The sequence below is a fragment of the Lissotriton vulgaris genome, chromosome 1_1 (genome assembly GCF_964263255.1).
Source record: "Lissotriton vulgaris chromosome 1_1, aLisVul1.2, whole genome shotgun sequence".
Taxonomy (NCBI): domain Eukaryota; kingdom Metazoa; phylum Chordata; class Amphibia; order Caudata; family Salamandridae; genus Lissotriton; species Lissotriton vulgaris.
The window spans coordinates 853,274,394-853,302,147 of record NC_141685.1 but is presented as its reverse complement, the minus strand read 5'-3'; the positions used below and the strand labels follow the sequence as shown (position 1 = coordinate 853,302,147).

Below are 27,754 nucleotides of genomic sequence, written 5' to 3'. Positions count from 1 at the left end.
CTTTTTTATAATAATGCACTTTGTATGGTATTGTTTTTATAGCGAATAAAGTATTCTGATTGATTGATTGACCCTTTTATGCAACTAAGAGTATTAAAAAGCACGATCTTCATTTTTTTAGCACTTTATCTGTAGTTCGTAAGAATTTAACCTATTGGCTTACATCAAATTTCTACGGTTTCATGGAAAAACACATTTCAGGGAACACTGCTGAACAATTTCTATTATTCATGTGTCAAGAAATACTATATATTTTTCATTCAGCAAGACTTAAAAACGATGCATTCAATTTTCATTCCATGACCATTTTATTACTTATTGGTGCCCTGTAAAAATCAGTACAATAACAATCGGCAATAATTGTGAGCACATTTCAGGAGCTCAGACATAGTATACGTGGTGAAATGTAAAATGTTAGATATACATAATTCTTATTATTCTAAAATGCAAAACCACTCATGCAGCCAATAAACATAAAATAGTGTTACTCCCATTGGAGACATCCAATTTACACAGGATCCTTTTGCTAATTAGCAAGTGGTGCTACTCGTCATTTAAAAGCCCTTTTCTGGTTTGGAATGTCATGTCGTCTTTCGACTGTTTTAATTACAGCTGATTTATAAGAGAATTTTAAAGACTAAAGAATGAACTTTCTGTGAATCGATGTGCTATGGCTTTATTTGGGATTTCTACGGGCAGCAGTTGAAATGTCCTCTATTCTATTATCAACAAGCTAAAGTTGCCATTAAAAGTTTTTTTAATAACATGGTTCTTGCTTCCTATATGTTCCGTTAAGTCTCTCACCTCTGTGGAATGTCTGTGTGCCACCTTGTAACATGCACGAGGAACAGGTACATGCTGAGCGGCCATGTTTAACCTGATGGAACTCAGGGCCAGAAATCACAATACTACTGCAAAGGGCGGTGCACTGCTTTCCCAGTGCCTAGTTAAAATGAAGAAGACCTGCTTATGAATGGTTGTGTGTGTGTGTGTGAAAAGGCCTGTTGGCTGGGAAATGTCCGCACAATGCACCCCTCCCATTAATGATGTGTTAGTTTTCAAGTGCCACTGCAAGCTACCCTGTGTCAGAGAGATAACATAGCCCAAAGAAAGGTTTTTAATGGCTGTGGCTGTTTCAAGACTTTCTTATGTTACCATTAGCCCCATTTCTATTGGGGCCCAATTTGCTAAAGGAACACAATGGCAACTTAAAGGGGCAGGGGCATATATTTCTCTATTTAAGATTTCTATATAGTGCAGCGGTTATTTATCATAACAATGGATATTTTAATAGCACAACTCCAACGAATTTGCACAGTTCACAGTTACCCTTGTGTTCCAGAGGCAAAACAACAGTTCTAGCACCTACTGTCCATGCCAATATCACACAAAAGAAAATACCAATTTGCCCACAGACAAAATCTGGAAAAGAGAGAGCCACACACCGACCTCCATATACAAATGGCAATAGTTCAACAGAAGAGGCAAATGAATATTCTCAAATACAGCAAACATAATCTTTTATAGGCATTTGGTAAAATTGCTACTTTAAACCGCATATCTACTGGTATAAAAGGTGTATGTGGGAGAGGTTTCTAGTGTAAAATTAGTGCAGTCAAAATATGTACCGCATGTGTTAATTGACACTCACCTTCAATAAGTAGTTTTGTGTCACTTTTTCACAACGATGCAACAGCTAGCAAGTAGGTCTGTTTGGTAATAAACAACCTACTTGAGATGGGGTGCCCTGTGGACTAAGAGGGCATGCAAGGAGTGTTTAATAAATATGCCCAGATTTCATTTTTTTAACATGAGCTTCTAAGACCAGACTTACAAAGCTTCTGCTGTGGGTAGGTCTGACTTAATCTTGATTCAATCCTTTGTTAGTCAATGATTTAATGGACTCATGGAACAAAGTTCTGCAAATCAGCACCTGAATTCAGAGCCAACCACGCACCTCAATTCCTTCAATTCTCTGACAGCTGTGAAAAAGCTTCAAACTGAGGGGCATATTTATAAGAAGGTTGCGCCGCATTTGCACCACGCAATGTGGTACATGCGCAACGCAAACCTCTAAGTCACATTTATGAAACCACGCCAAGCCACTATGTGTGGCTCTGAGTGGCTTCATGAATCTTGAGTAGTTCAAAGCAGCGCAAATCGCAAAACGCTGTGTTGCACTACTCTGCCCTGGTCTGGATTGCAGTGGGTGTTCTCACGCAACTCCCATGGATTTTGACGCACTGGAATGCACCAAAATCTTACTCCAACCCAGGAGAGGCAGAAGGAGGAGAAATTACTTTATTTCTCTGTGTTACTTACTCTTTTTATAGATAGAGAAATATGCCTCCCGGGATTGCCTTTGCTGCCTACAACACAAGCTCCCTTGCACCATGGTGCAAGGGTACCTGCGTTTTGCACTAGGCTGCCTAATTTGCAACGGTGCATGGAAAAGGGCAGGAATGCGCCGTATTACTTTAAATACGGCGCATACCTGACCTTTCCCTATGTCACAGCAAGATAACTTGCTGGGCTGCGCTGCACCATAGTTTCATAAATATGCCCCTAACTTTAGAATTGGACTGTTTTGCTTTTGCATAGGTTAGCTGGCCAGCATTTCATAACTCATCCACAGATATTGCTAAACTATCCCAATAAGAGCACTCACAAAAGCAACAGTGAAATGTACTCTTTTATACTATACAATGCAGAGTATGTATGCATAGGCATTGAGAGTAATATGCTTTTTATTACCACTGTTGAATGTTAAAAGGGGCAATGAATCACAAGAGCCAAAACCCAGAGTGGGTAATGGTGCCTCACCCCTCTCTCTACAATGGCAATACAACGCATACTACATGCCATGCTGTTTTTTTCGTGTGCAGAAAATATAATTATACGTATTTCATTCCACCCAGAGCACATGACATAACATTTATGCAATGAGACAGAATCTGAGTAGCTAGACCTTTTGGGTAAGGTCCAAGTTGATTTATTTTGTAAATTGATACTACAATGTAAATTCTACGTCAAGAAGCAGTGTTCTCTCAAGTTAATTAAGCTGTACAGAGGGAAAATCATGGACTTTGAGTAATACATTTGTAAATCAGAGTTCATTACTGCACATGTCTCAAATAACATGTATTATTGGGACACATTCATTTTCAAGAACATGGCAAAACATGTATATGAAAATGTTACACATTGAAATAGTCTAGAACCAAGAAACATTTTCTTTCTCTGTGTAGGGAGCCCTCCTGCAATTAATTCCTTACATTTAAAGCCAGACAAGACAGATCACAAATCTCTTTTGCTGTCATAGAGTTATCATACCCTTCGGATGTGCTTTCTTCCTGGCCACCAACTTTTCTTTGCGATTTCAAAGTTGAATGGGTTGAGTTTTATGCAACGTGGTGTGATTCACAAAAGTACTATATTCAAGGGCAATACCAGATGCATGACGAGACGAGGTAGGGAGAAGATAGTCCATCGATGCTTTTCAAGCAGTGTTGATCAAGGGGGCGTTCTTCATAAATGACTGCAATCTAGGGACATCTAAAGGATTTTGGGGGTCCCAGGACAAACATAATTTGAGGCACCCTGCTCGGAACAACTAACATTTTCAGCTGATCCATGCCCTCAGCAACTATGGTTGAATCATTGGCAACCCTCTGCGATGGCTCCTAGACTTTTAAGAGACCCCAGTCCTTCAGAGGGCCTCCATTCAGTCAAAGCCTCTGAATGTATATGAGAAATTCCAGACCTGGCAAGGGGGTTTTGAGTCATTTTGATCATGTTTGTGTTATGCCACTGTCTGGGACTGTCTTGAAAGCTTAATGATGGGTTATGTAGAAAGGGGGCCCTGGGCCAGAGTCCACTTGGACTATGCTTTAAAATGTCTCTGCTGCAATTGTTTATTTAAAGAGGTGCTATATTGGGGCTGGATAGTATGCTATGAACGTTCCTGATTTGTCAATGTCTGGGATTGTCTTTTATTTTAATCTGATCAGTGCACCAGCATGATCCTGGCTGTGCTCGACAGAGTTTCTCCTCGAGTCCAGTAGTCAATACTTGAGTAGTATTCGTGTGGGAACCCATTCAAAGTTTCCTCGTTGGGTATATGTTCCCACTTGATTTTAATCAAACAAGGGTTGTAGAGCGTGAGCCGTATTGTCCATGTATGGCACGCCCTTTAATGAAGCTTCTGGCACTGGCCGTTCCTGTGCAGGGGCCTGGTGTGGTCTATGTAGCTGGAGATGGAGTAACCTTTACTGCACGGCTGGCTCCTGCGGCACGGGGATGCAAGCCGATATCCTCATCTTCAGTCTGATGTTTAGCAAAGTTCACAAAAACCTGCATAGGTGAAAATCCAAATGTAAAATAAAATCATCATACTGAAGAAAAAGATCACACAGTATTGACTTTTAGATAAACCTAAATTATGCATTGAAGCCAAAGTGCACCCATGAGCTGGAACATTTTACTTAAATTAAATTACTATGAACTATGCTTAGGTCCATGGTCATGTAGGCCTCAATCGCAAGTGACAACTTCTTTGGCACAACCTGAGCATTATAGTGGCAGAACTCACGTGGATGTATAAAACTGCATGACCAATGTAGCAAAAGATTTGCGACAAATGGTTCCTTTTCTCCGTCCAAGTAACACAGTATTTGTTGTGTTTCTCTCACAGTCATTAATGTGTTTAAGTGATGTTGTTCAAATGGCTCCCATCCGGCAATGTCAAATGTAGTAAGATTTTTCAATATGTCAGAATACTGGAGCTGCATAGCCCACATTAACTTAGTACATAATAAAAATAAAACCAAAAGACTATAGTGGAGACTAGCAAATGCATACACTTTCCGATTCTTCACTCTGTAATGACTCTATTAGAGGGTTGAAGACTAGCCACCTTCTGCTTTTCTGCCTAGGAAGACGTGCAAATTTGATGTGGGAATGTTACGAATATTGAATTTCTATTAAGGCCCTGATTATGAGGTGGTCAGACTGAGGAGGGGGAGTTACCACACCTGATAAATACTGGTATCCGCAGGCGTGGTAATAATCAGCGATGGTGAATATAACAGTTTTGGCCTTTTCAATTTGGCATAAGATATAGGTCTCAGCATTTAGCACACTGAAATCTACATGTTTTACCTCTCTACCAGGCTGTTTCAATTGATACATTTCACTAGGTTTTACTTGCCAAGATCTGTACGGGGGATACTAGCTGAGGTTCAATATATTAGATAGAACTCAGAATCCCATCTGTTTCATGAGCGAACTCCTGTTTATGCGAGGATTGAAATTTAACCCACTATGCATAACCAGGGCCTAAGTGTTATCTAGTAAAAAAACATAGAAGCGGTTAGGTGGACCCATATGAATATGCATGTGTATTCTGCTGTGCCTCAGTAGTTTATTGACATCAGATGTGCATGTTTATATACCTTTTTACATCAATATGGGAACTAAAGCAAATTAACCGCTGTCTCAACATGTAGTTAAGGGCCCCCCCACAATTCGGTGATAGTTGTCAATCCCTAGATTGCGAGGAATATTCCATTAGTGGTGTGTGGCCCGTTGGTACCATTGCATTTTCTTACTCAGTCTTTATGCTGCTTGGTGTAGTCCCTCCAGCTTATACTCAATGGAGATGATTCTGTTAATAGCAATTCTGTATTCAGCAGACCTAAATGTACTCTCAACATACTATGAGCTGATGGTGACCTTTCAAATAACCCAATATTTTCAAAGCTATGGGGCTGATTTAAAGTTTGGTGGAGAGTGTACGCCGTAATAACTGCGACAGAGAACCTCTCCATCCAAACTCTTGGCCCGCCTGCTCTATTGGCCAGACAGTCGGATTTCTGCTGAAGGAGTAAAATTTACTCAATCAGCATAAACCTTCCTCTGATAGCCTGAGGGAATAGGGGCTGTTGGAGGCAAGGCAACCAAACATATGCCCTATCTAGAGTAGGCAGCTGGGTGCCTTTTTAGCTGTCCATCACTGTTGTTCTGTTTTTGCTCCTTTAATGATGGGAAAGACCCACTGTACCTCTCAAAGCATCAATTCAGACATAAGCAGATGACCCTCAGATATATGAGGCATTCCAGAGACCCCCTACGGTGTTCAGATAAGACTCACTTGCTATACGACACACACAACTTGATGAATAACAACTTTTGATACCAAGAGAAGAGAACTTCTAGAACACGTCAGAAATCTGGGGTTCCTGTTTGGTTCTAAGACATCCTGTAAGCCCCTGGGGCAGGCAGTAGTCAAAAGGGGCATCTATAGTATTGAAAGACTCTGGCCCCTTCTCTCCTTTCTGCCTCTGAATAATCATGAACTTCTGCCTTGACTCACATTGCATGCCTTTCTAAGAATCTTCTGGGCACTCTTCAGATGGTACAAAATGCAGCAGATTCTTCAATCTTTGGACTCCAAAGAAAATGGATTTTATCATCTGTCCATAGATCTTTACACTGGCTTGCATTACTAGATCCAATAAAATGTTAAACTTTGTGTATTGTGTTCAAATGTTTGAGCAAACCCGCTGCTGTCTGTCTAACTGCCAAATTGATAGATAAAGGACCAACCTGGAATTTACGCAGCAAAAATCTACTTAAACTAATAGTTACTAAGCATAACCTTAGCAGAAAAGGTGAATATCGTTGCCAGGTCCGGCACCTTAGTTATGAAGCTTGTCACCACTGCACATCAAGCTCTATCCCACGCTTTAAGCTTCAGGAAAACGCTGAAGGTTGATCTCTTTGGGTAGGAAGTTATTTAGAACTCTGCCAAAATCCTGGGGCTCCCTGAAGCAGGCATAACGGGGTAAAATGTTTTTATTTCTCCTCGTTTTTCGTCTTTGCAGTTGTGCTGGATTATACAGCACACATACAAAGAGGAAAATGCCTTAAAGCATAGTTTTTGTATGGGACGCTACCCCTTCCTTCACCAAAATGATGCTGACCAATACGCAGACACTGTGGCAGCTTTGGCACAAGGCTGCCGCGTTGACGCACAGCTGCTCTATTTCGCTCTATCATATTCAAGCAGCACAGCACAACAACTTTACTTGCTGCACCACTTTACATCAACTCTTTGTAAATCTGGCCCCTAAGTATTTAAAATGCCAATACACTAGACTAGTGACCATATGGTCAGCGTGAATCAAATGTCACATATTATGGATGCTGAGATTCGAGGCCCAGCAGCATGTTGACGAATCTAGCCTTATCCAGAAAGCACAGTCAATTTGCGGGCTGTACTCACTTGATCCAAAGTGGTCTGTGAAACAGAGTACTCTTCGATGTTCAAGCTTTCCTTGTTGGAGATAAGCAACTGAAATATTCTCGCCAGAGAAGAAGAGGAAATCTGGTACTGCAGCATGTTGTAGTGTTTCTCCCTTTGTACGCAGCCAGGAAAGTGGGCCTGGATAAACTTCTCAGCTGAGGCCGAGTCGGGAGCAGAGCCGGGCTTGGGTGCCTTGACTTTCATTGTGACGACATATCCATCTCCAAATCTAGGGAGGACAAACAGATTGTTTTGCAATGACTGATTTATGTTAAAATAAATCCATGTGATAACTTTGTCTTATTGTGTTTGCAAATAATATCGCCTGATTTGAAGAAAATATTTTAGTTCTGTTGTTTGGCTGTGTGCTAATTGGTTGTTCTGTTTTTGCTCCTTTTATGATGGGAAAGACCCACTGTACCTCTCAACCCTGTCCATGCTGGAACCATAATCCCAGTCAGGGTATGTCAGTTGGGGGCCTGAATTTAACCTGTGAGCACCCCCTTGTAGCATGGCACACAGCAGTCAGGCTTAACTTGAGTGCCAATGTGTAAATAATTTATGCAACACTTCAAACAGTAACACATTAAAAATACCACAAAAAGATTTCACACGTTGTTTGAGAAATAGAGCTTAATTTATTGAAGAAAGTGACAAACATCCAATTAGTAGAACCAAAGTTTTTAATTTTGAAAGAATATCTGAAAATGTAGTGCTTAAAAGACTAAAGTGCCAACCGGGGCTATCTGGTTGCACTAGCAGGTCAAATCCAAAAGTTCAGACCAACCACGATAGAGCTCTGGTTGGATACAGGGATCAGCATTGGACTGCTGAAAACAGTACCCTGGTTTCGTCGACGTCCTGCCCAGGATGGCCTATCAGGATGAGGATGGCCCATCAGTCACACCTAAGCTCCCTTTGTGTGTGGCCATCGAGCAGGAATCACAAGGCCCTGCTCTCACCCACCCCAGACGTGTATTGGAGACAGCCATCAGGCAAACAGGGCTAAGAGCAGAAACATTTTTTTTCTAAAAGGGGCATTTTTAAAACTGTAATGACAAATTCGACTTTACCATTAAAGAGGACTTACAATTACAATTCCATTGATACTAAACACGACAGTTCTACCTCCTTCCGATTGGGAATTATACTTATTAGATGTAAGAAAGAATTTCCAATGTTAAACTATAGGAAGGGTAGGACTCATAGTAGTGAAAAATTAATTAGGGATTTTTCCACTACTAGGATATGTAAAACCTATAAGTACATGTCCTACCTTTTAATACCATAGCACCCTGCCCCATGGGCTACCTAGGGCCTATCTTAGGGGTGACTTCTATGTAATAAACGGGGAGTTTAAGTATTGGCATGGGGTTTAAAATGTCAAGTTGACATGGCACATACAAGGTCTGCAGTGGCAGGCTTGAGACAGGGTTTAAAGGGTTACTTAAGTGGGTGTCACAATCAGTGCTGCATGCCCAAAAGTAGCATTTAATCTGCAGGTCCTGGGCACATATAGTGCACTTTACTAGGAACATGCAAGTTAATTAAATATGCCAATTGCAGCCAATCAAACTATGTTTAGGGAGAAAATACTTGCACTTTAGCACTGGGTAGCAGTGGTAAAGTGCTTAGAGTCCTAAAACCAACAAAAACAGATCCGCAAAATTTTGTGGCAAAAAGTCTGGGGGGATTTCACCCTAAGGCTGACAGGTTTCACAGTAGCATACAGTGGAGAGGTGTACAGTGCAGTAAAGTGAATTGGGTGTCATAGAGTACAGTATAATAAAGTGGGGTGGAGTGGTGTAGAGGGAATACCATAGAATGTCGTGGAGCGCAGTAGAGTGTTGTACAATGGCATAGAGTAAGTAGTGTGCTGTAGACTTGCAATGACAGGAGTACATTGTTGTACAGCGGGGTGCTATAGAGCGGAGTATACTGTGGTAGAGTGGAGAGGCATAGACTGCCATTGAGTGGATTACAGCGTTGTTGAGTGGATAACAGTGTAGTGGCGTAGCATGGAGTTGGGTAGACTGGAGTGGTGTTCACTGGAGTAGCATAGAGTGGAGTGGCATAGAGGGGAGTAATGTAGATTGGACAGAGAGAGTTGAGTGGCATACAATGGAATAGCGTGCAGCGTAGTAGCTTACAATTGTGGGACGTGGAAGGGAGTGGCATAGACTGGAACAGCATAAAGTGAAGTGACGTTACATACAGTGCAATAGAGTAGAGTGGCGTAGAGTGGTAAACAGTGGAATGGAGTTGACCAGAGCAGTGTAGAGTGAAGGGGAATAACGTGGAATATTGTGCAGATGTCTTTGCACCCCTGGAGATAGGTCTCTGCATTCTCAGGGGGGATTAAGTGCCTCTGCATTTACTTATAAATGAGGATTGCCTAGAAGCACGTTTCCAGGCCGTCTTCATTTACATGGAGTTGAATTGTTTTTAAAAAAGTGTGAGACTGCAATACTTAGGGCCATGAGGGGAGTGTCAGTGAATGTGGAGACGAGGTTAAAGAGGTGGATAAACAGAACAAAAAATTCTACATTTTGTGTTTTTACCTTCAGATAACTGCATATGAAATTACATGAAAAATAAGGGCAAGTTTAACTAATGGATGGGAATTGAACACATTTGACTTTTGAAAACTCCGTTTTTTAGGTGATCACTACAGATGTTTGTGTGTGACAAGAGAGACAAAGATTTAAATCCCGAGTGACACAGTGAGTAAGTGACTTGTTTATTCATAGTGCTTTGAGTTATGCGCCTGTGATAGAAAGCACAGTGAATGTCATTATTTTAAAATTGTATTATACAGTATAAAGTAGGTTGCCACAAAAGGAAGTGCATAAGATAAAACAATTGCTTTAAAAATATACACTTTTGTAATAAGTAATCACCCTGTATCTAGAGCAATCATTTTTTAATTGCATTTTGAGGACATGCTAGAGAACTCTGCTGATACCACCTTCATGCTACCTCTTAAAAAGAATAAATATTTCTCATCATGAAGTTTCATGTGACTCCATCAATTAAAGTTCATTATGGCTCCAAAGCAGCCTTTAGATTGGGTGATTAACCACTTGCACACATTTATGTTTCATTTAGGTAGCACCCGGGTGAGAAAGTATGTTTCTGTTTAAGCTCTCTATCCATCCGCGCCACATCACAGGAGGCCCCCAACTTGCCTCCTAGGAAAAGGGGCACATTTGACATGCTAGCATTAGGAGGAACAAGGCTCAAGCAACAGTATGAGGATGGGAGTTTGCTAGATTATTTCTTTTAATAACAGAGTGGCAGAACGCTTGTTTTGGGCGGGGAACATCACTTACAACGCATTTTTTACAACGCACTACCATTACATCGCAACCATTACAACGCATACCATTACAACGCATTGCGCTGGGGGGCGCTCTAGGATAGGGAATATATTTAATTTACTATCCAACACCTTCCCTGCTATCCACGGGGACTGGAGTTGGAATAGTAAATTAAATAATTCACTATCCAGCGCCTAAAAGCATTATGCGTTGTAATGGACTGCGTGGTAAAAACCGCGTTGTAAAGGCATGCGATGTAAAAGCATGCGTTGTAGTGACACCAATCCGTTTTGGGCATCAGGCCTAGGTGTGCTGGACTCAAGGGTAGTGCTTCAAGTATCATTGATGCTGCAGAATTATGGCTGTTCATGCATTGGGGGATCTGTGAATTTTTGCTCTTGCTGTGCCACTGTTGCCTGGGAGCAATGGCACAAGGGACTGAAAAACTGAAGCAGAGAAGATACCTTGTTTTGGCTATCAGAGATATGGAAGAGAGAGGGATAGGGGAGATACTGCTTTGCAAAGCAGTGGCTATCATTAGTAAAGCAGGTGCAGTGATACCAGGCGCCCCTTGGTCTGAGGGGCCCACTGCATCACAACTATGAATGTCTTTCTTTAAAAAGGTGGCATGGCAGCTCATTTCCCTCGCTAGCATTACGGCAGAGGGAACCTTTGCTGCAAAAATGGGGGCAAAGTGTGGGAACTCATTTCTTTTCGGAAAATGACAGACCTACTTTTTCAAGGTTGAAGTGATGGTCCGGCATAGTGTGGAAGGGGTGAAGAAAGAAGAGGAGATAGGTTGCATCTTAAGGCCACAGCTATCATTAGTACAGCAGCTGCAATTACATTAGGGCCTCGGAGTGTAAGGGCTCACATCACCCCAATTTTGGGAAATAGTATTTTTGGTCAATTCTGTTTCGGTTTGACGCATTTACTCTTGTATACATTTTACATTTAGGATGACTTATGAGCTACAGAAAAGTGCAGCTAAAATAATCTCATATTCCCTACTCACTGTGTTCGTCAATGCCCCTCCCTCTCCTCCAATTTTTTGCCATATAGTTTTGGAGGAAGGCCCGACTTCAAAATGATGGGCCTTATTACGATATCAGTCAGAGCCTCCTGCCGACCCAATCTCGGTGTGGAAACCGCCCAACCATAGGCAAACTGAAGTAGGATACAACCGTACATTGTGCGGTCACAAACTCCCATTTCTCCATGGAACCCACCCTCCGCACAGGCTCCCATTGGGAAATGGGAGTTTGTGAAAATCCCTGCACAGTGTCGCAGGCATCTCATGGTCCACCCCAGGGCCAGAACCGGAGGACCAGGGGGGAAGAGGGCACTGCTAGGGGCCCCCAAAGTTGCTTTCTGATAGAAGGAAAGTCTGTCAAAAACTGACATCATAATCCAGATGGTGGAAAAGGGATTATTAGCCCATTGAAACTGGCCCATCAGAACCGAGTCGGTTTCCCCAGTCGGTTTACACCCCGACAGCCGTCATTGTAATAAGATGGTCGGAATGTAAACCAAACATGTCGGTCGGAAAGCCTCCGACCAGCGGTCAGAGGCTTTCCGACAGACATCATAATAAGGACAATTGGCTCAATGCAAAAAAGTTTGAAGACCTCTAGAGTAAAGTGCAGTGGGGTAGAGTGTAGTGGGGTAGACTTGAGTGGTGTGCAGTAGAATAGCGTACAGTGGAGTGATTTACAGAGGTGTGACATAGAATGGAGCTGCATACAGTAGAATAGCGTACAGTAGCATGGCATACAGTAAAATAGCTTCGAGTGGAGTAGCATAGAGTGAAGCGTCATACAGTGGAGTGGCATAGACTGGAGTGACGTGCAGAAGAGTGGCATAGAGTGGAATTGCATATAGTGGAGGGGAATAGAGTAGAATAGCATAGAGTGGAGCAGGGTGGCATACAGAGGAGTTGCGTAGAGTGGAATAGTATAGAGTGGAGTGCCATAAAGTGCAGTGGTGTACAGTAGAGTGGAGTACATAGGAGTGGCGTAGAGTGGAATATCTGAGTGGAGTGGTATAGAGTGAAGTGGCATACAATAGAATAACATACATGAGAGTGGGGTAGAGTGGAGTGGTGTAGAGAGGAGTGGAGTGGTATAGAGTGAAATAGCGTACAGTAGAGTGGCATAGAGTGGAGTGGCATAACGTGGAGTGGCATAGACTGGAAAGGCGTAAAGTGGGATAGTGTCCAGTGGAGTGCCTTGGAGTGGCATAGTGTGGAGTGGTATACAGTGTTGTGGCATACATTGGAGTAGTGTACAGTGGAGCAGCACAGAGTGGAGTGGTGTAGAGTGGAGTAGCATAGAGTGGAAGACTATAGAGTGCAGTTGCGTATACTGAAATAATGTATAGTGGAGTGGCGTGGAGTGGGGTGCAATGGAGAGGCGTAGACTATAGAGGTGTACAGTAGAGTGGTATAGAGTGGAATAGCGTGCAATGGAGTGCTGTAGAGTGGAGTGGAGAAGTGGAGTGGCGCACCGTGGCAAAGCATACAGTTGAGTAGAGTGGAGCTGCGCACAGTGGAATAGGGATATAGTGAGGTGGCGCAGAGTGGAGTGGAGTGATGTAGTGTAGAGTAGAATAACATAGAGTGCAGTGCTGTAGAGTGTAGTTGCATACAGTGGAACAGTATATAGTAGAGTGGCATATAGTGTAGTGAGGTAAAGTGAAGTGGCGAGGAGACTAACATACAGTGGCGTGGTATAGAGTGGAGTGGTGTAGAGTGGAGTGTGGTAGTTTAAATAGACATAGCATGAAAGTGTGTGAACGAATATAGATGTAATGTGGCAGGAATATAGCATATGGTGTGTAAATGGTAATTTTTTGTAGTAGGTGTAAATAATTTAATTAGTGTTAAACTTATAAGTGTCAAAATGCTTAGTTATATATTGTGCCATGGTAACCGTGGTAAGTTTACGGTATTCAGTTGTACGTGCTGAAAAGCTAGTATTTGATTGGCTAATGGCTGTTGATACAAAATGTAAAATACAGTCATGTAGTTGTCAGCATATTTTGGTTGCGCTCTAGTTTAGGGCCTTAGATATAGATGAGTTGTAGGTTTTACTGTTGTTCCCTACCTATTGCACTTTATTAAGGTAGTAAAAAACCCAAAAATATATTTATATTTTTCGATACCTTTTAAAACCATTTTACGGAGAACCGCGCTAGTACCTACAAGGTACCACAGTAGTTACAGGGAAAAAAATGTATAGTAAAATCTTAAAAACACACTCTAGTACACTATATTAATATTTTTTTTAAAGTAGTGTGGTAGTTTGTAGATATTACAGCAGTACTCCACAGACTTTTTTTTAAATAATTACATATGTAGGAAATTGTAAATAACCTGAAGCGCACTATATTTGTGCAATATACTGTAGTGTCTTTTTTATTTGTTTACATATTTAATTAAAACAAAATCGATAATGTTTTTTAAATATATTTAGAAATTTAGAAATTATTCTCCTTACCTATTAGAAACTTTACTAAAGTGGAAATAGGTAGGAAAAAAATATAATACTTTATACTTACCTATTTCTGAGGCCCTAATCCAGAACACAGCAAAGGTGTACTTAGAACATCATTCCTGCCTTTAACTTTTGTACACTGTGGTTGTGTTAAATTGCATGAAGGTACCACGGTACATGCTGATGAGAAGGCATTATGTGATTGGCTGATGACTGCGAGAAGTTGGCCTGGTATATACTGTCCAGTAATTAAAGTGGACACCTTGTACCAGTCCAAGCAACCCTTATTGATGATTAGGTTAAAGACAACCTTTATTGAAAGTTATCCTAGTGGTAGCTATGGAGAGCAGCCTTCAGGATAAATCTCGGAGGAATGTAAAGCAGCTTGTTTTACCAGTCTATAACCTCCTGAATGACCAAATGAAATGAGAACCACAGATATTTATTTATTACTAAACACTCTCTTCTAACCTCTCTATAAGATTGGAGAACAAAGCACATAATATTACAGTACTAGAACGACTGTAAATAGCACAATACACAGCGGGCTCCAGGAGGAGACCGAACCATATACTAAGAAAGTGGTATAACAACCACGACTTGACTAGACACAGTGCCTAGAGCACATAGAACCACTGGGACCCCAAGGAACCACCCAAGGTAGTGACACAGGGGACCCTCGGGGACGCGTGCAGTGTGAGAACACAGCTGCGAGCTCCGTACAATCCTATGGGAAAGTCACAGTTGGAATTTTAAAGTTTAAGGACACTTAGGAGAGGATTTTGAGCAAACCCTTTCAGTCTTAGAAGGTTCTAAGGCCAGCACGCATGTGAGCACTGGAGTTCTCATGTTACCTAGCCCAGGGAAGCCGGGTGCATAGGTGTCAAATGGTGTCGGGAATCTTCTTCAATGGCGAGATGCTGCCAAGTGCTGCTGCCATGAAGAGGAAAAGTGTCTGGTGTCATCCAAGCCTAGATCGAAGCGGAGAAAAACCTGAGAGCAGAGGAGACAGAGTCTGGGTCACTAGTCAGTGACCATGGGCTTGGTAGACGAATGCCCACCGATGACGGGTGTTTCAGGTGAGAAGAGGTGAAGCTTGACTCTACAGCCACGGGGACCAGGAGACGTCGACAATAACCAAAGTCTGCAGGCGAGCTGTCCCACAAAGGATGTCAAGAGCTGGGGGGGTCAGTGTCCGGATTGAACACCAACAAGCCTTGGCAACTGCAATCCATGAGGTCAGAGAAAAGATGCTTTGGTGAGGACCAGCATGGTCCTGGGGACTCCCCAAGCAATGGAGAGTCAGGGCATGTCTGGAGCAACCAGGTAAGCCCACTGAAAGTTAAAGTTGCCTTTACAGGGACCCACAGGCCAACGGACCTGGAATTGGGAAAGGACCTCAAGAGGAATCACAAAATACCAGCCCACGGAACACTCGTGGTGTGTAGGCTGCTAATCTGGACAATAAGTAATCTAAAGCACAGCTTCAGGGATCGCTGGAAAGCAGATGCTTCTGCGAATGGACACAGTGCCCAGGGGTTCGGGTTGCACGGTCCCCACGAGGGATACAGGTCTCAGGTTTTCTGAGACCACTAGTCGACCTCTGGGACGCTTGGAAAATCACCTCCTGTGTTTCAAATGTCTTCAGAGACCTCAGGAGCTTCGGAGTTGCAAACCGGTCAGATGCGTCTTTGGTGCATGCTTAGCAGGGGAGTAACTCCTTTACTCCAAAGGAGATTCTTAAGTCATTTAGCGCTGTGTAGATCGTCGAAGTACTTGATCTCTGTAGCAGAATTTCGTACAGGTAAATCTAAAGTCCTGTAGCCAGGGGTTCCTACTTTATACCCAAGGAAGGGGTGGGACAAACTCTGGGGACCCCCCTTGGGAGGGTCAGGACACAGGTGTGGCTACACCCATATCCTTTGTCCAGTTTCACACCAGAGCAGGGGCTGATAGCTCCTGCAACCGGTTTCAGCTGGACTATGCATAGGGACACCAAATGTGCCCCCAGTGCAGACATCAAAGCACTCTTGGAATGCACCCACCCAGACCTAATACACTAAAGCCTGTCTGGGATGTGGTTACACCTCCCTGTGACAGGAAACCTATTATCCAGCCTTCCCCTGCTGGAGTTTCATCCAGCAGCAGGAGGGCAGACTCGTGTCTGTGGCTGGCAACATCCATCTTGTGATGCCAGGGTTGAGAAAACTGGTACCGGGTGTACCAGTGTTTTCATATTTATCCCTCTATGAAGGTGGAATCATACCTCCCCCGCCAGTTACTGGCGGAGAGGTATGATTCCAAGGTGTTTGACACCAAACACAGCAGTTTTCTGTGCAGCTGTTTTAAAGTTAGCATTTACCGCAAGGTTATAATGCACTTAAGAGTATATGGTAAGGCTGCATCACAGAACAACCCCGGAGAATAGATTCCGAAGGCTGCAGAGGGGCCCTGCTCATGCATGGGCTCCCTCTCACATAAAACTCAGCACCCTGCCTTCAGGATTGATAAGTCCTGTCCTGCCATAGGGGTGACTGATAGGTTTATATGTGCAGTGATGAGGGAAATATAGTGAACCTATATCTAAGTAAGGGGTGCATGCACCACCTTGCACAGGTTGCAGTAGAAGACCTGTGGTGTTGATTTGAGTGGCCTCTTAGGGTGGCATAATACATGCTGCAGCCCCTAGGAGGCCTCTGGGGTATCTATGCCCTGGGTATATAGTATACCATATACTAAGGACTTATAAGGGTACCCCAGAATCCAATCTGAAGTGTACCTAAAGTACATGCAATCAGTTTATCAGAGAAAGCAGCTAGGCTGGAGTCCTGAATATCAGGATCCCAGCCAGACTATGTCAAAAACAGTGAAACATCAGCAAAAAGTAGGGGTAAATATAAGAAGCAGATCCTACTCTCCTACAATGACTGGCTTTGAGATGTCAGCAGTGATGTCTTAAATGATGTTATAGAACCCGTCAGGAGTGATTTAATAAGCGAGGTCATAAGCAGTGTATGGTATTTTTTTGGTTCAAAACATTAATGTTGTCACTGACATATTCACCTAACTATAATGTTACTTTAACCTTTGTTTTTTCAGTGAATTGCTAAGGTTTCTTTTAAAACCAAAACAGATCTTTGTATCACACCTAACAATAACATTACTTTAACTTGTGTTTTATTCTATGAATGTCTAGTTTTTTTTTTAAGGGGAGGGGGACATCATCCAATGAGTGTGTTAGCTTGTTTTATAGTTTACATAGTGGAGGGTAAAACCATGTTACTGTTCTACCTAATTTTGTACCGCCTGTTTTCAGCTAATGGGTGCAAGTGTTTACAAATTGCATGTGATCCTACGGCATCATAATTTGTGCATAGATATTGAGCACGCTATCAATTTGGGTGTAGAAGAGTAACTTTGTGTACAGGTGACGTGACAGTTGATGACTTGTGTTCAACATGTTCCACACAAGTTCTTTGGTGCTGCAGAAAAAGTTTCCAACAGGACAAAGATTCTATGTAGTAGTTACTAAGGGCCTGATTACGATGGTGGTAGGTCGGACCGCCCACAGGCATTGCAGCGGTCAGAAGTCCGCCCCCAACGAGCATGTGGGCGATTCGACCGCCAAATTTTACAGGACGACCAGGGTGGCATTTGGAATTCTGGCAGTACCATGGCAGGGGCATGCTAAAGTCACAGGAACGTGCTACAGCAGATGCTGCCACCGTGCAGCACCTTTAGCATGTCAGTTCACCATGTGCCATGCATTATGTCGTGCATGGCACTAGATGCATCGAGGTAAGTGCCATGGAAGGGGGGCACTACATGTGCCCCCAGGGCCTCACTTTTCCAGGGACTATAACAGCTGGGGGACCTGTTAGGGGCCCCAATCCCTTATCGACAACCTTTTCATTGTGGGGTTCCCACCATGAAAAGGTTGCCGGAAAGGGATAAACTAATCCCGATGGCGGTGCCTGCCTCAGCAGTGGTGCTATTTCTGAGACCTCCTCTGACTGTCGCACTGGTAGTATCATGGTCTTTCTTCATGCTGACGTTAGTCTGACCACCAGTATCGTAATATGTCGAGCTGACCGAAGGGTTGTCAGCAATCGGACTACCTCCGGCAGGATGGCGGCGGTGCGACCACCAACATCATAATCAGGCCTTACGTATTGTAAGCAGCCTTGAGTTATTAGAAAGAATCATTCTACCATGACAATTGTTCTATGACATAGAAGTCTGTGTGCACCAGGTACTACTGTGTACATATGCTTCTTTTGCTTCAGAAGATAGACTATCTGTAAAGTTTTCACAACAATATGAAGGCTGCAGGTCGCACCTTCATACCTTGGTAATTTTAAGCGAATAGTGTATTTTTTGACCAGTGTTGCATAGAGTTCTTGGTAGATACTTGGGGACATGGGGATGGGGGCTGCGTGGCCCTCTCCTCCCTTTTTGAAACATTTCAGCTTCCTAGGGTGGGCTCCATGGGACCTATAATGGCTCGGGAAGGGAAGCCGCGTATACCCCCTCCCCTTAATTAATGACATTACCCCTGAGAAGTGGGGTCCCTGAGGCCTTTGGAGGCCCAGGGACCCCAAAGGCCTCTCTCCACTTTTGTGCACTGTTGGGCCCGGCGGTGGGTCCCCAGGGCCTATAATGGCTCGAGGGTATGCCCCCCTCCCCTTATGGAATGTGGTCCTGGGGGTGGGCACCTCGAGGTATATATTAGCTCTGGGAGGGGAGCCTAAATAAACAATGTGGCCCCAGAGGAGTAACTTTTTTAATCCAAGAATCACAATGTGTGCAAACGAGCAGTTTCACTATATTCTGTAACATTTTGTGCTGCAATCATATCTTTTTTATGTTTTAAACAGATTTACATGTTATACACATAGCAAATGTATGTTCTATCACATTTCAAAAGCCCGTAGTATTGGATCACTGAATACAATATTTTGCTACTCATTAATGACCATATAAGTAATAAAAACGGGGAGATATATAACTAGTTTGCGACTCACTTCAGCTGCTGTCTGGAAAGTTTTGGGGTGACTCGTCAATCGGGGGCCGAGAAAAAGAGGGGTTTCCCCATGCAATTTCCCATTGGGATAGATATGACTGCAGCCCGAACTGCTGAATGGAATTACAACTAATTTGGCAGAAAGCTAATTCTTGGTCCAGGAAGATCTCTGCTTGTATTTTGGTGTAAATCTGTTCAGTAGTTTTGGAGTTCTTAAAGTATAAAGATTTATGTATATCTAGTGACGGGGATCCACGTCTTGTTTAGCACCAACAGCAATTCCTTGATTGCCTTGCCGTAACCTGAAAGAAAAGTTGCTGCCACCATTTTGAAAGTCAGGACATGGTTCCGGTGGAGGGGGGATAAAGTGTAAATAGGATATAATGGATCAGGGTAGAGGTATTCTGATGCCATGGGACTAATGGAGTGGTCTGTAAGGGAGCCCTCTTTGGCAAGAAGTTGTCTAAAACATTTTTTGGTGGGCGCACAAGGAGCCACGAATCCACTGTGGTGTTCAGTGCGGCCCCTGTGCGAATCTGAGGCTTATCCATGGAACCAAATCCCAGACTAAATAATATCAGTTCACTAACAGATACACACACACACACTCACTCACCCACCCACTCAACCACTCACACACCCAATCACACGTCCATACAGCCACTCACACACCGACTCAGAGACCCAGAACACCACTCATACACACACTCACAGACCCAGAGAACCACTTACATATACACTCACAGACCCACACAGGCACTCACACACCCACCCATTCACACACCCACATACACACTGATGCAACCACTCACACACCGACTCATACACCTGTACAGCCACTCAAACACATGTATAGCCACTCACACCCCCACTCAGAGACCCACAAAACCACTGACACACCCACAAAACCACTCACACACCCACTCAGAGACCCACACAGCCAGTCATATGCACTCACAAACCCACTTGCCCATTCACACATCCCACTTACACCCCCACACAACCACTAACACACCCACTCACAGACCCATACACCAACTCAGAGAACCACTCACAGACCCACAGTGGCACTCACACACCCACTCACACACTCTTGTACACACCCATACAGCCACTCACACACCCACTCACAGACTCACACAGCAAATCACACACCCACTCACAGACCCATATAGCCAGTCACACACTCACTGACACACCCACAAGATACACATACACACATACAAACAACCACTCACACACCCAGGTTGCAGGGACATTATAAGTAGGAAATAGCATTAAAAAATGTAGAAATTCACTGACAAAAAAAGGTTACAGGGATGTTATAGCTAGGAAACAGCATACAAAAATTATAGAAATTCACTGAAAAAACAAAGGTTACAGGGATAGTATAATTAGGAAACAGAATTTAAAAAAACCTTTGAAATTCTCTAAAAAACAAAGGTTACAGGGATGTCATAGTTAAGTTGAGATTTGACATGCACAAAACCATAGAAATTCAGCAGTTATAACTACAGTTATCTCAAGTAACTATAACTCATGCCCTATGGTAACTATAACTGCCCTCGCCTTGACCTGCTAATTACCCCATAAGTTACATTACTCATGATATCTTCTAAGACATTGCGAGGAATGAGATTTTAATATCTTTTATGATCAATTTGATAACTTATCCCATTCGTCAAATTTGGATCGGTTATTTTCTGTCATTGAGTAAAAGACAAACCCCGCATAGGTTAGATAAACCCCATAAACTGACGCAACTCTGAAGAACCACTTACCACTGATGAAGTTTAAAAGTTTTAATATAAAATTAAGAAAAATTGCAAATACAATCCTCTCAGGATAAGATTCAACAAATATACAGGAACTAGAAGGAACATATATTCCCTAAAGAACCTCAGTCTACAAACGAATACTATTAAAGTCAGTTCCAGAATCAACAAATTAAAAAGCATAGATATGATGTGGTTCCGTTGCGTCATCTGCAGAAAGAGAAAAAATAATCAAGTTAAATCTATCCCTACTCTATACTAAATGACATCCCTACTTCGCAAGTTCCAATTTCCCTAAAAAGGTGTCAGCAGTTTGACTTCCAAAGAAGTTCAAACTCTCTTAGCCTCTAAAGGTAACTTAAGTTTAAGAAGCAGTACCCTCTCTGCCTACCCATCCGCTCTCTAAGGGTCCTCGGCCTACTGCTCCCTTGCGCTCTGATCTCTCTCGCTTTGCCTTTGCCTCAGGCCATCTGCGCTATCTTCTCCCGGGGTGCTGTCCCTAAAATACACAATCACAGTGTGGGTGGAACGCCCCTTCGACGCCCACCACGGACTTTCCCCCATGATGTCATTTTCTAGCTCTTTCCATGACTTCGTCTTCTTCGCGTCGTCCGTTAAGTTGACCCTTCTCCTTAGACGCCATCTTCGTCTTCTTGCTGGTGACTTCATTGACATTACATTTGACACTTTCGGAGCAAAGTCTATCACCTCATCAGAACTCTATTCTTTACGGCTGTATTCGTAACCTCATTTGGTCCTGTGAATGGTCACTTCAAAACAAGACTCAAATTCCAACGTCTCCTCTCACGTTTAGGCCATAAACTTCATCCGGCATTGTCACCTTAAATCTAACAAGAACTCGACTCCTTGGCTCGCATGTTCATATCAAGGCTATTCACGACTCCTGTGAGCCCACTAAATTACATACAGCGGACTACACCCCTGCGAACCCTTGGTCAGTCAGGTTATAATCACAAATGACCCAACTCTTCTAACATTCCTACAAACTTCTTCTACACAGTATAACCTTTAACACATTTATATATGATCGCATTTAGCAAGTCCCTTGCTTATAAGTGAATACATTTTACATAGAATATAAATTACATAGAATATAATTTTATATTCTCATTTGTTACATCGTTATATATGCTCTCTGCACATTTCTCCATGTTACATTTCTCGCCGTTTCTGCATTTAAAGTTACACACGTACATGAATTCTACTTTGCACGTTCTACAGTTCGTAAACATTTCTACATATTTCTACATTAGCCCACTATGTATACGGGCCTTCTAAATCTAATGCATTTTCAAGAGTAACTACAGTTACATTTCCTATATTACTTTGGTTACATCTGTTAACCCTATGCTATAAGTGTCAACTTCACGTTACGGTATACGTTTCATTCCTACGTTTATACGATATGCTTGTAGATATGGCTCGGACATATGTTTTATTCAAATTGCGCTCTCTCAGTTCCCCCCTTTGATGACTTTTAGGAGTCATCACTAAATACAATTTGAATAGCACCTTTACACAGAACTAGTTACATCATTCCCTCTTTTTATCCTTTCGAGTGCTTTTAAACTTTTATACTGTTGATCTTGTAAAGCAGCTAATCTCCTTTCTTGTTCCCTCATGGATCTTTGTAACCGGTTCGACCTATACCATTTATATAGTTTCACAAACCCTAATAATGTGATTATACAAATTAATACTAGTAATACAGGTTTTAATATGTACCATACTATACTTTTACCAAGGTTGGCAAACCAACTCCCAACCTCTCCTACTCCATGACCTACTTTTTCCCAAACATTTATTTTTGTCAAATCTTCGATTTCTTGATGAATCTGTGTAATGTTTCTTATGACCTTCTCAAGTGGTTTTGAATTATCAGGAATATAAGTACAACATTCCTGGACCTTCAAAGCCTTGCAAACTCCGCCTTCTTTTGCTAATAGTACATCAAGAGCAAGTCGATTCTGAAGAACCATTGCTCTAATCGATTGCATCTCCCCTTCTATTAACATTAATGACCTTGCAGTACTTGCAGACAATCTATCTACGACTGTAGCTAGTCTCCTGATCTTAACATCGTTAAGTATTAAACCTAACATAGGAAACATCGCTCCAAATACGTCTCCTACTACTTCAGCATCTCCTACTTCCCTTTTCGTTCTTGTCGAAGCCTTTCCTTCTATGATCGCTAAATCCTTTGCATGATATATTTTGGGGAAGACAATTGCCAAGTAACACGAACCATACCAATTGTCAGGCAGTTTTACATAGGCATTTCTTCCACATACAAAATATACATTAGGAATAGCTTGCATCTCTTTCATAAAATCTTTCGTATAGTATTCCAACCTGAATGCATGTTCGCAATTAACTTCACCTACAAATACACTCTCATAATATGTCTTGCTTCGAGTTAAACATAACTTTCCTTTCTGCGTTCTATCCAAAGCTATTGGACCATTGCTCCCTTTCTTTTTGTGTGCCCTCTCTTCTTCGGTCCAATCAGTTTTCCACTGTCCTGACATTTTTAGAATCTTCTGTCTTCTGTATCTGTCATCTACTTGTCCTATGAATTTCTTCTCTATCTCTGACACTTTGCAAGTCAGATTATTTCTGCGTGCATATGAAGTATCTAGCGTATCCCAAGGAAGAAAGAACTTTGCTAGTCTATCCTCCTTTTTATAATAGTCCCACTTATTCATTTGTTTATAATTCGGAACTTCAGGCAGTACCGAATCATAATTTGAAAAGTAGTACTCGAACCCGTCTCTACCATAAAATATACTGAGCAGTAAACTACATGTTATCCCATAAGTCAGTGGGAGATGGTGATATCTAATGCCTTCATCTACAGAAGCCGGCAATTGCATACAAACGTAACAATCTTTGGCCTCCATGGCATCGATATACTCATACAATAGTTTGGCATATGCATTTGACCTAAAGTTTCCCTGTGACTCGTCTACGTGTAATCTACGAGTTTCATCTGCCAGTAACGCCTTTTCACGAATCACATTGCTCTCCTCCTTCTTCCCGTCAAGAGCAGGTTTCAAAGTCGTTACAGGCTTTACATCTGTTATTTCTTTATCAGTTTCATGTCCTACTATGTATGATATTGTCACTACTGTAATTATGGAAAAAATTACTACTGCTATAAGTGTACCTACTATGCATTTAGCCTTTCGGTTTGGGTTGCCGTTCTCCATGTTGTCAAACAGCGTAACTTCTTCTTTTGCGAAAACGTTTTTTCTTTTCCTTTCCAGTCTTTGCTTTATTTGCTTTATTTCTTTCTCAGTTTGTAAAGTGCTCTTTATCAACAAAAGTCTCTTTTTCGCAACAATGTCTCTTTATCTTTAACGACAGACAACCCTAACCCTTCTCCGTCCTCTAAATGTGATCCCTAATTTTATTCTTCTTTCCACTCGGCGCTAGGTTATCTTCTTCTTTATTACCTTAACAAAAGTCTTTATGCATCAACAATTATTCTCGTACCTGCAGCTTTCACAACAAGTTCCAATAATTCAAAACGAACAACTTTTTCTTCTTCTTCTGGAATTTGATGACCAAAAGTCGGAAACTGTAATCGATTTAGTACTAGATCTTTGATCCGACTCAAGTATGGAGGTATGGGAAGTGTGAAAGTCAGTAACCCCTCAGTCTCGAGTCCAGGGGCCAACATCCATATCTCCACTGCCACAAATGGATCATGATCGATTACCTTCACTTCCTTCACTCTCCCAGATTTCTGTCCCCAAGACATCTGCTAGATAAGTCCACTCTGGGGTGGCGTACCTTCGGCAGGGCACACGTACCCTTCTCGATCTTCGTGGACTCTCAGTGCCTGAGTCTGTAGTTTCTTCTTCCTGATCCGACTCTTCAGCGATCGGGACAAGAGTTTTCTCCTGTTGTGCGTTTAAGCTTGGCCTTCTCCTTCTCTCCGGCCAACTAGCTTTGTCACTCCTTGTCCTACTGCTCCTTGTTCTTGGACTTGTCTCTTGGTCACTCTCAGCTTGTTCATTATCCGATTCGATCTCCCAGTTACTTTCTTCTCCTGAGGCGACTTCAGTCTCACTGGTGTCCTGACCTTCGTCGACCTGTTCCGACACAGGCTCAGCCTCTTCGATCACCTCTACAGCTTGGTTTTCCCCCTCTATGGCTTCTCCGCTTTCTGCTGGATTCACATCCGAGAGAGGAGCTGTTTCTTCTAGAGGTGTTGGCACTCTTCGAGTGTGTGAAGCATGTATCCAGTTTGGCAGGCCCCCACACTTCACTGCAGTGTTCGTAACTAGTATAACTTGAAATGGTCCTCTCCAGCGCACGTCTAAGCAGTTCTTCCTGACGTGTTTTTTCACCAAAACCCAGTCCCCCGGACTCAGGTCATGGCACAAGTCTTGTGCTGATGGAACCTCTGCAGCCTGGACCTGGAGGGACACAGAATTAATGGCATCAGATAGTCCCTTGCAGTAGTCCAAGATCAAATCGTCTGTGATGTTCAATAACGCTGCAGTCGGAACCGATGGCAATCTCATAGCTCTCCCCATTAGCACTTCATGTGGAGAGAGACCTGTTTTTCTATCTGGTGTGCTACGTATGCTCATAAGAACCACTGGAAGTGCGTCTGGCCAACTCAGGGATGTTGATGAACAAACTTTGGCAAGTCTGGACTTGATTGTGCTGTTGATTTGCTCTACAATCCCTGAAGCTTCTGGTCGATAACTGCAATGTAACTTCTGATCGATACCCAAAGCTGAACATAGCATCTTCACTATTTCGCTGTTGAAATGAGTTCCTCTGTCCGATTCCAAAGAGGATGGCACCCCAAACCTCGGTATCAATTCTCTAAGTAACAATTTTGCTACTGTAAGTGTATCGCACCTACGTGTAGGGTAAGCTTCAACCCATCTAGAAAATATACAGACAATCACTAAAACGTATCTGAGTCTGTTGCATTTAGGCATTTCTATGAAATCAAGCTGCATCCTATTGAAAGGCCCCCCAGACCTTCCTATGTGACTCAATGTGACTGGTGTTCTCTTTCCTACATTTAGTTGCTGACAGATCGCACATCTCTGACATACTGCTTCTGCCGCTACTCTAAACTTAGGGTTAAACCACGTTTGTCTGAATACTCTTACCATGGCATCTCTACCTATGTGTGCTGATCCATGCAATTTCCTTGCCATTGGACTAACAAGTTCATTTGGTAAAACTGCTCTCCCATCTGCAGAAATCCAAAAGTTCATTTCACTTTTTGTACACCCAGCTGTTTCCCAGCCCTTTTTCTCATCATCTGGTGCATTCTCCTGAACACTCTTTAGCTCATCCCACGTATCTACAGTGTCTAACAACATTGTCAATTCAGTTCTTTCTTGGATTCCCCCCACTTTCACATCAGTGTGAGAATATCCTTGTTCTGCGCAGTAACGCGCTACCTCGTCAGCATAACGATTGCCTTGCGACACAAAGTCTACATTCTTCGTGTGCGCAGCACATTTGACAACCGCTATGGCTGTCGGACGTTGCAATGCATCTAACAATAGTCTCACGAATTCTCCATTCCTAATGGGAGAACCCGAGGAGGTCATGTAACCTCTTTGAGACCATAACTGCCCGTAATCATGAACTACCCCGAAACCATACTGGCTATTGGTGTATATGGTGACTCGAAGTCTGTTACCTGCTAAACAGGCACGGGTCAAAGCAACAATTTCAGCTACCTGAGCGGAGTGTACTCCTTCCAGGCAAGCGGCTTCTATAACTCTGGTAATTGTACAAACTGCATAAGCTGCTCTCAGCTGCCCGATATCGTCTCTTACGCATGAACCATCAACAAAGAATATTTCATCGGGATCAGTCAATGGCTCATCTACGATATCGGGTCTCGGTTTGGTGCATAGTTCAGTCACATCAAGGCAGTCGTGATCTGTACAAATTTCATCATCCACATCATTTGGAAGTGGCATCAAAGTTGCAGGATTCAAGACGGAGCATCTTTTTAGGGTCACATTCTCGGCAGCCAATATGACCTGCTCGTAGCGTGTGAGCCTGCTATTCATCAGATGCTGAGTCTTAGTCCTGGTCATTAACAATTCCACAGAATGCGGTACGTACACCACTAACTGATGTCCCATTACCACGCTTTCAGAACGTTCAATGCTGACACCCGTTGCAGCAACGGATTTAAGACATCCGGGCAACGCTGCGGCTACTGGGTCTAATGTAGCCGAAAAATACGCAACTGGCCTACGCGCATCTCCATGTATCTGGGCCAAAACTGCTAAAGCGCAACCCTCTCTCTCGCAGCAGTAAAGCAAGAATGATTTTGTGTAATCCGGCATTTCTAAAGCCGGGGCGCGACATAAGTCCTCCCTCAGCTGCAAAAACGCCATCAAACAATCTTTGTCCCATGGTACCGGATCACTCACTCCCTTGTGCGTCAGTTGTAATAACGGCTTTGCCTTCAGTGAGAAGTTAGCTATCCACTGTCGACAATAACCGACCATGCCTAGAAACATCCTGACTTCTCTTTGTGTTTTAGGCGCGTTCATTTTCATAATCGCCTCTATTCTGTCTGGAGACACCTTCCGTTTTCCTTTTTCAATCCTATGGCCCAAGTATTGCACTTCAGTAAGACAATATTGCAATTTACTTGGAGACACCTTGTGTCCGTTCTCGGCCAAGTGATTTAACAAGGTGATGGTGTCTTCTCTGCAAGCTTCCTCTGTTTCTGACGCAACTAGGAGGTCGTCTATGTACTGGACCAGAACCGAATTCTTGGGCAGTACTAGACTTTCAAGATTTTTCTTCAGTAG

The 27,754-nt window shown here is 42.8% G+C and overlaps 1 protein-coding gene across 1 annotated transcript in view; it reads right to left on the bottom strand.

Annotated features, from left to right (window-relative positions):
• Positions 1-336: 336 nt before the first annotated feature.
• Positions 337-27,754, bottom strand: part of ABCA4 (ATP binding cassette subfamily A member 4) — a 1,055,123-nt gene continuing 1,027,705 nt past the window's right edge. Inside the window, exons 48-49 of the mRNA XM_086957892.1 lie at positions 7,286-7,535; positions 337-4,353 (exon numbers count right to left, since the gene is read on the bottom strand). Of these exons, the coding sequence (XP_086814018.1) occupies positions 4,243-4,353; positions 7,286-7,535 (361 nt within the window). The 3' untranslated portion in view covers positions 337-4,242. The remainder of the gene's footprint in view (positions 4,354-7,285; positions 7,536-27,754) is intronic.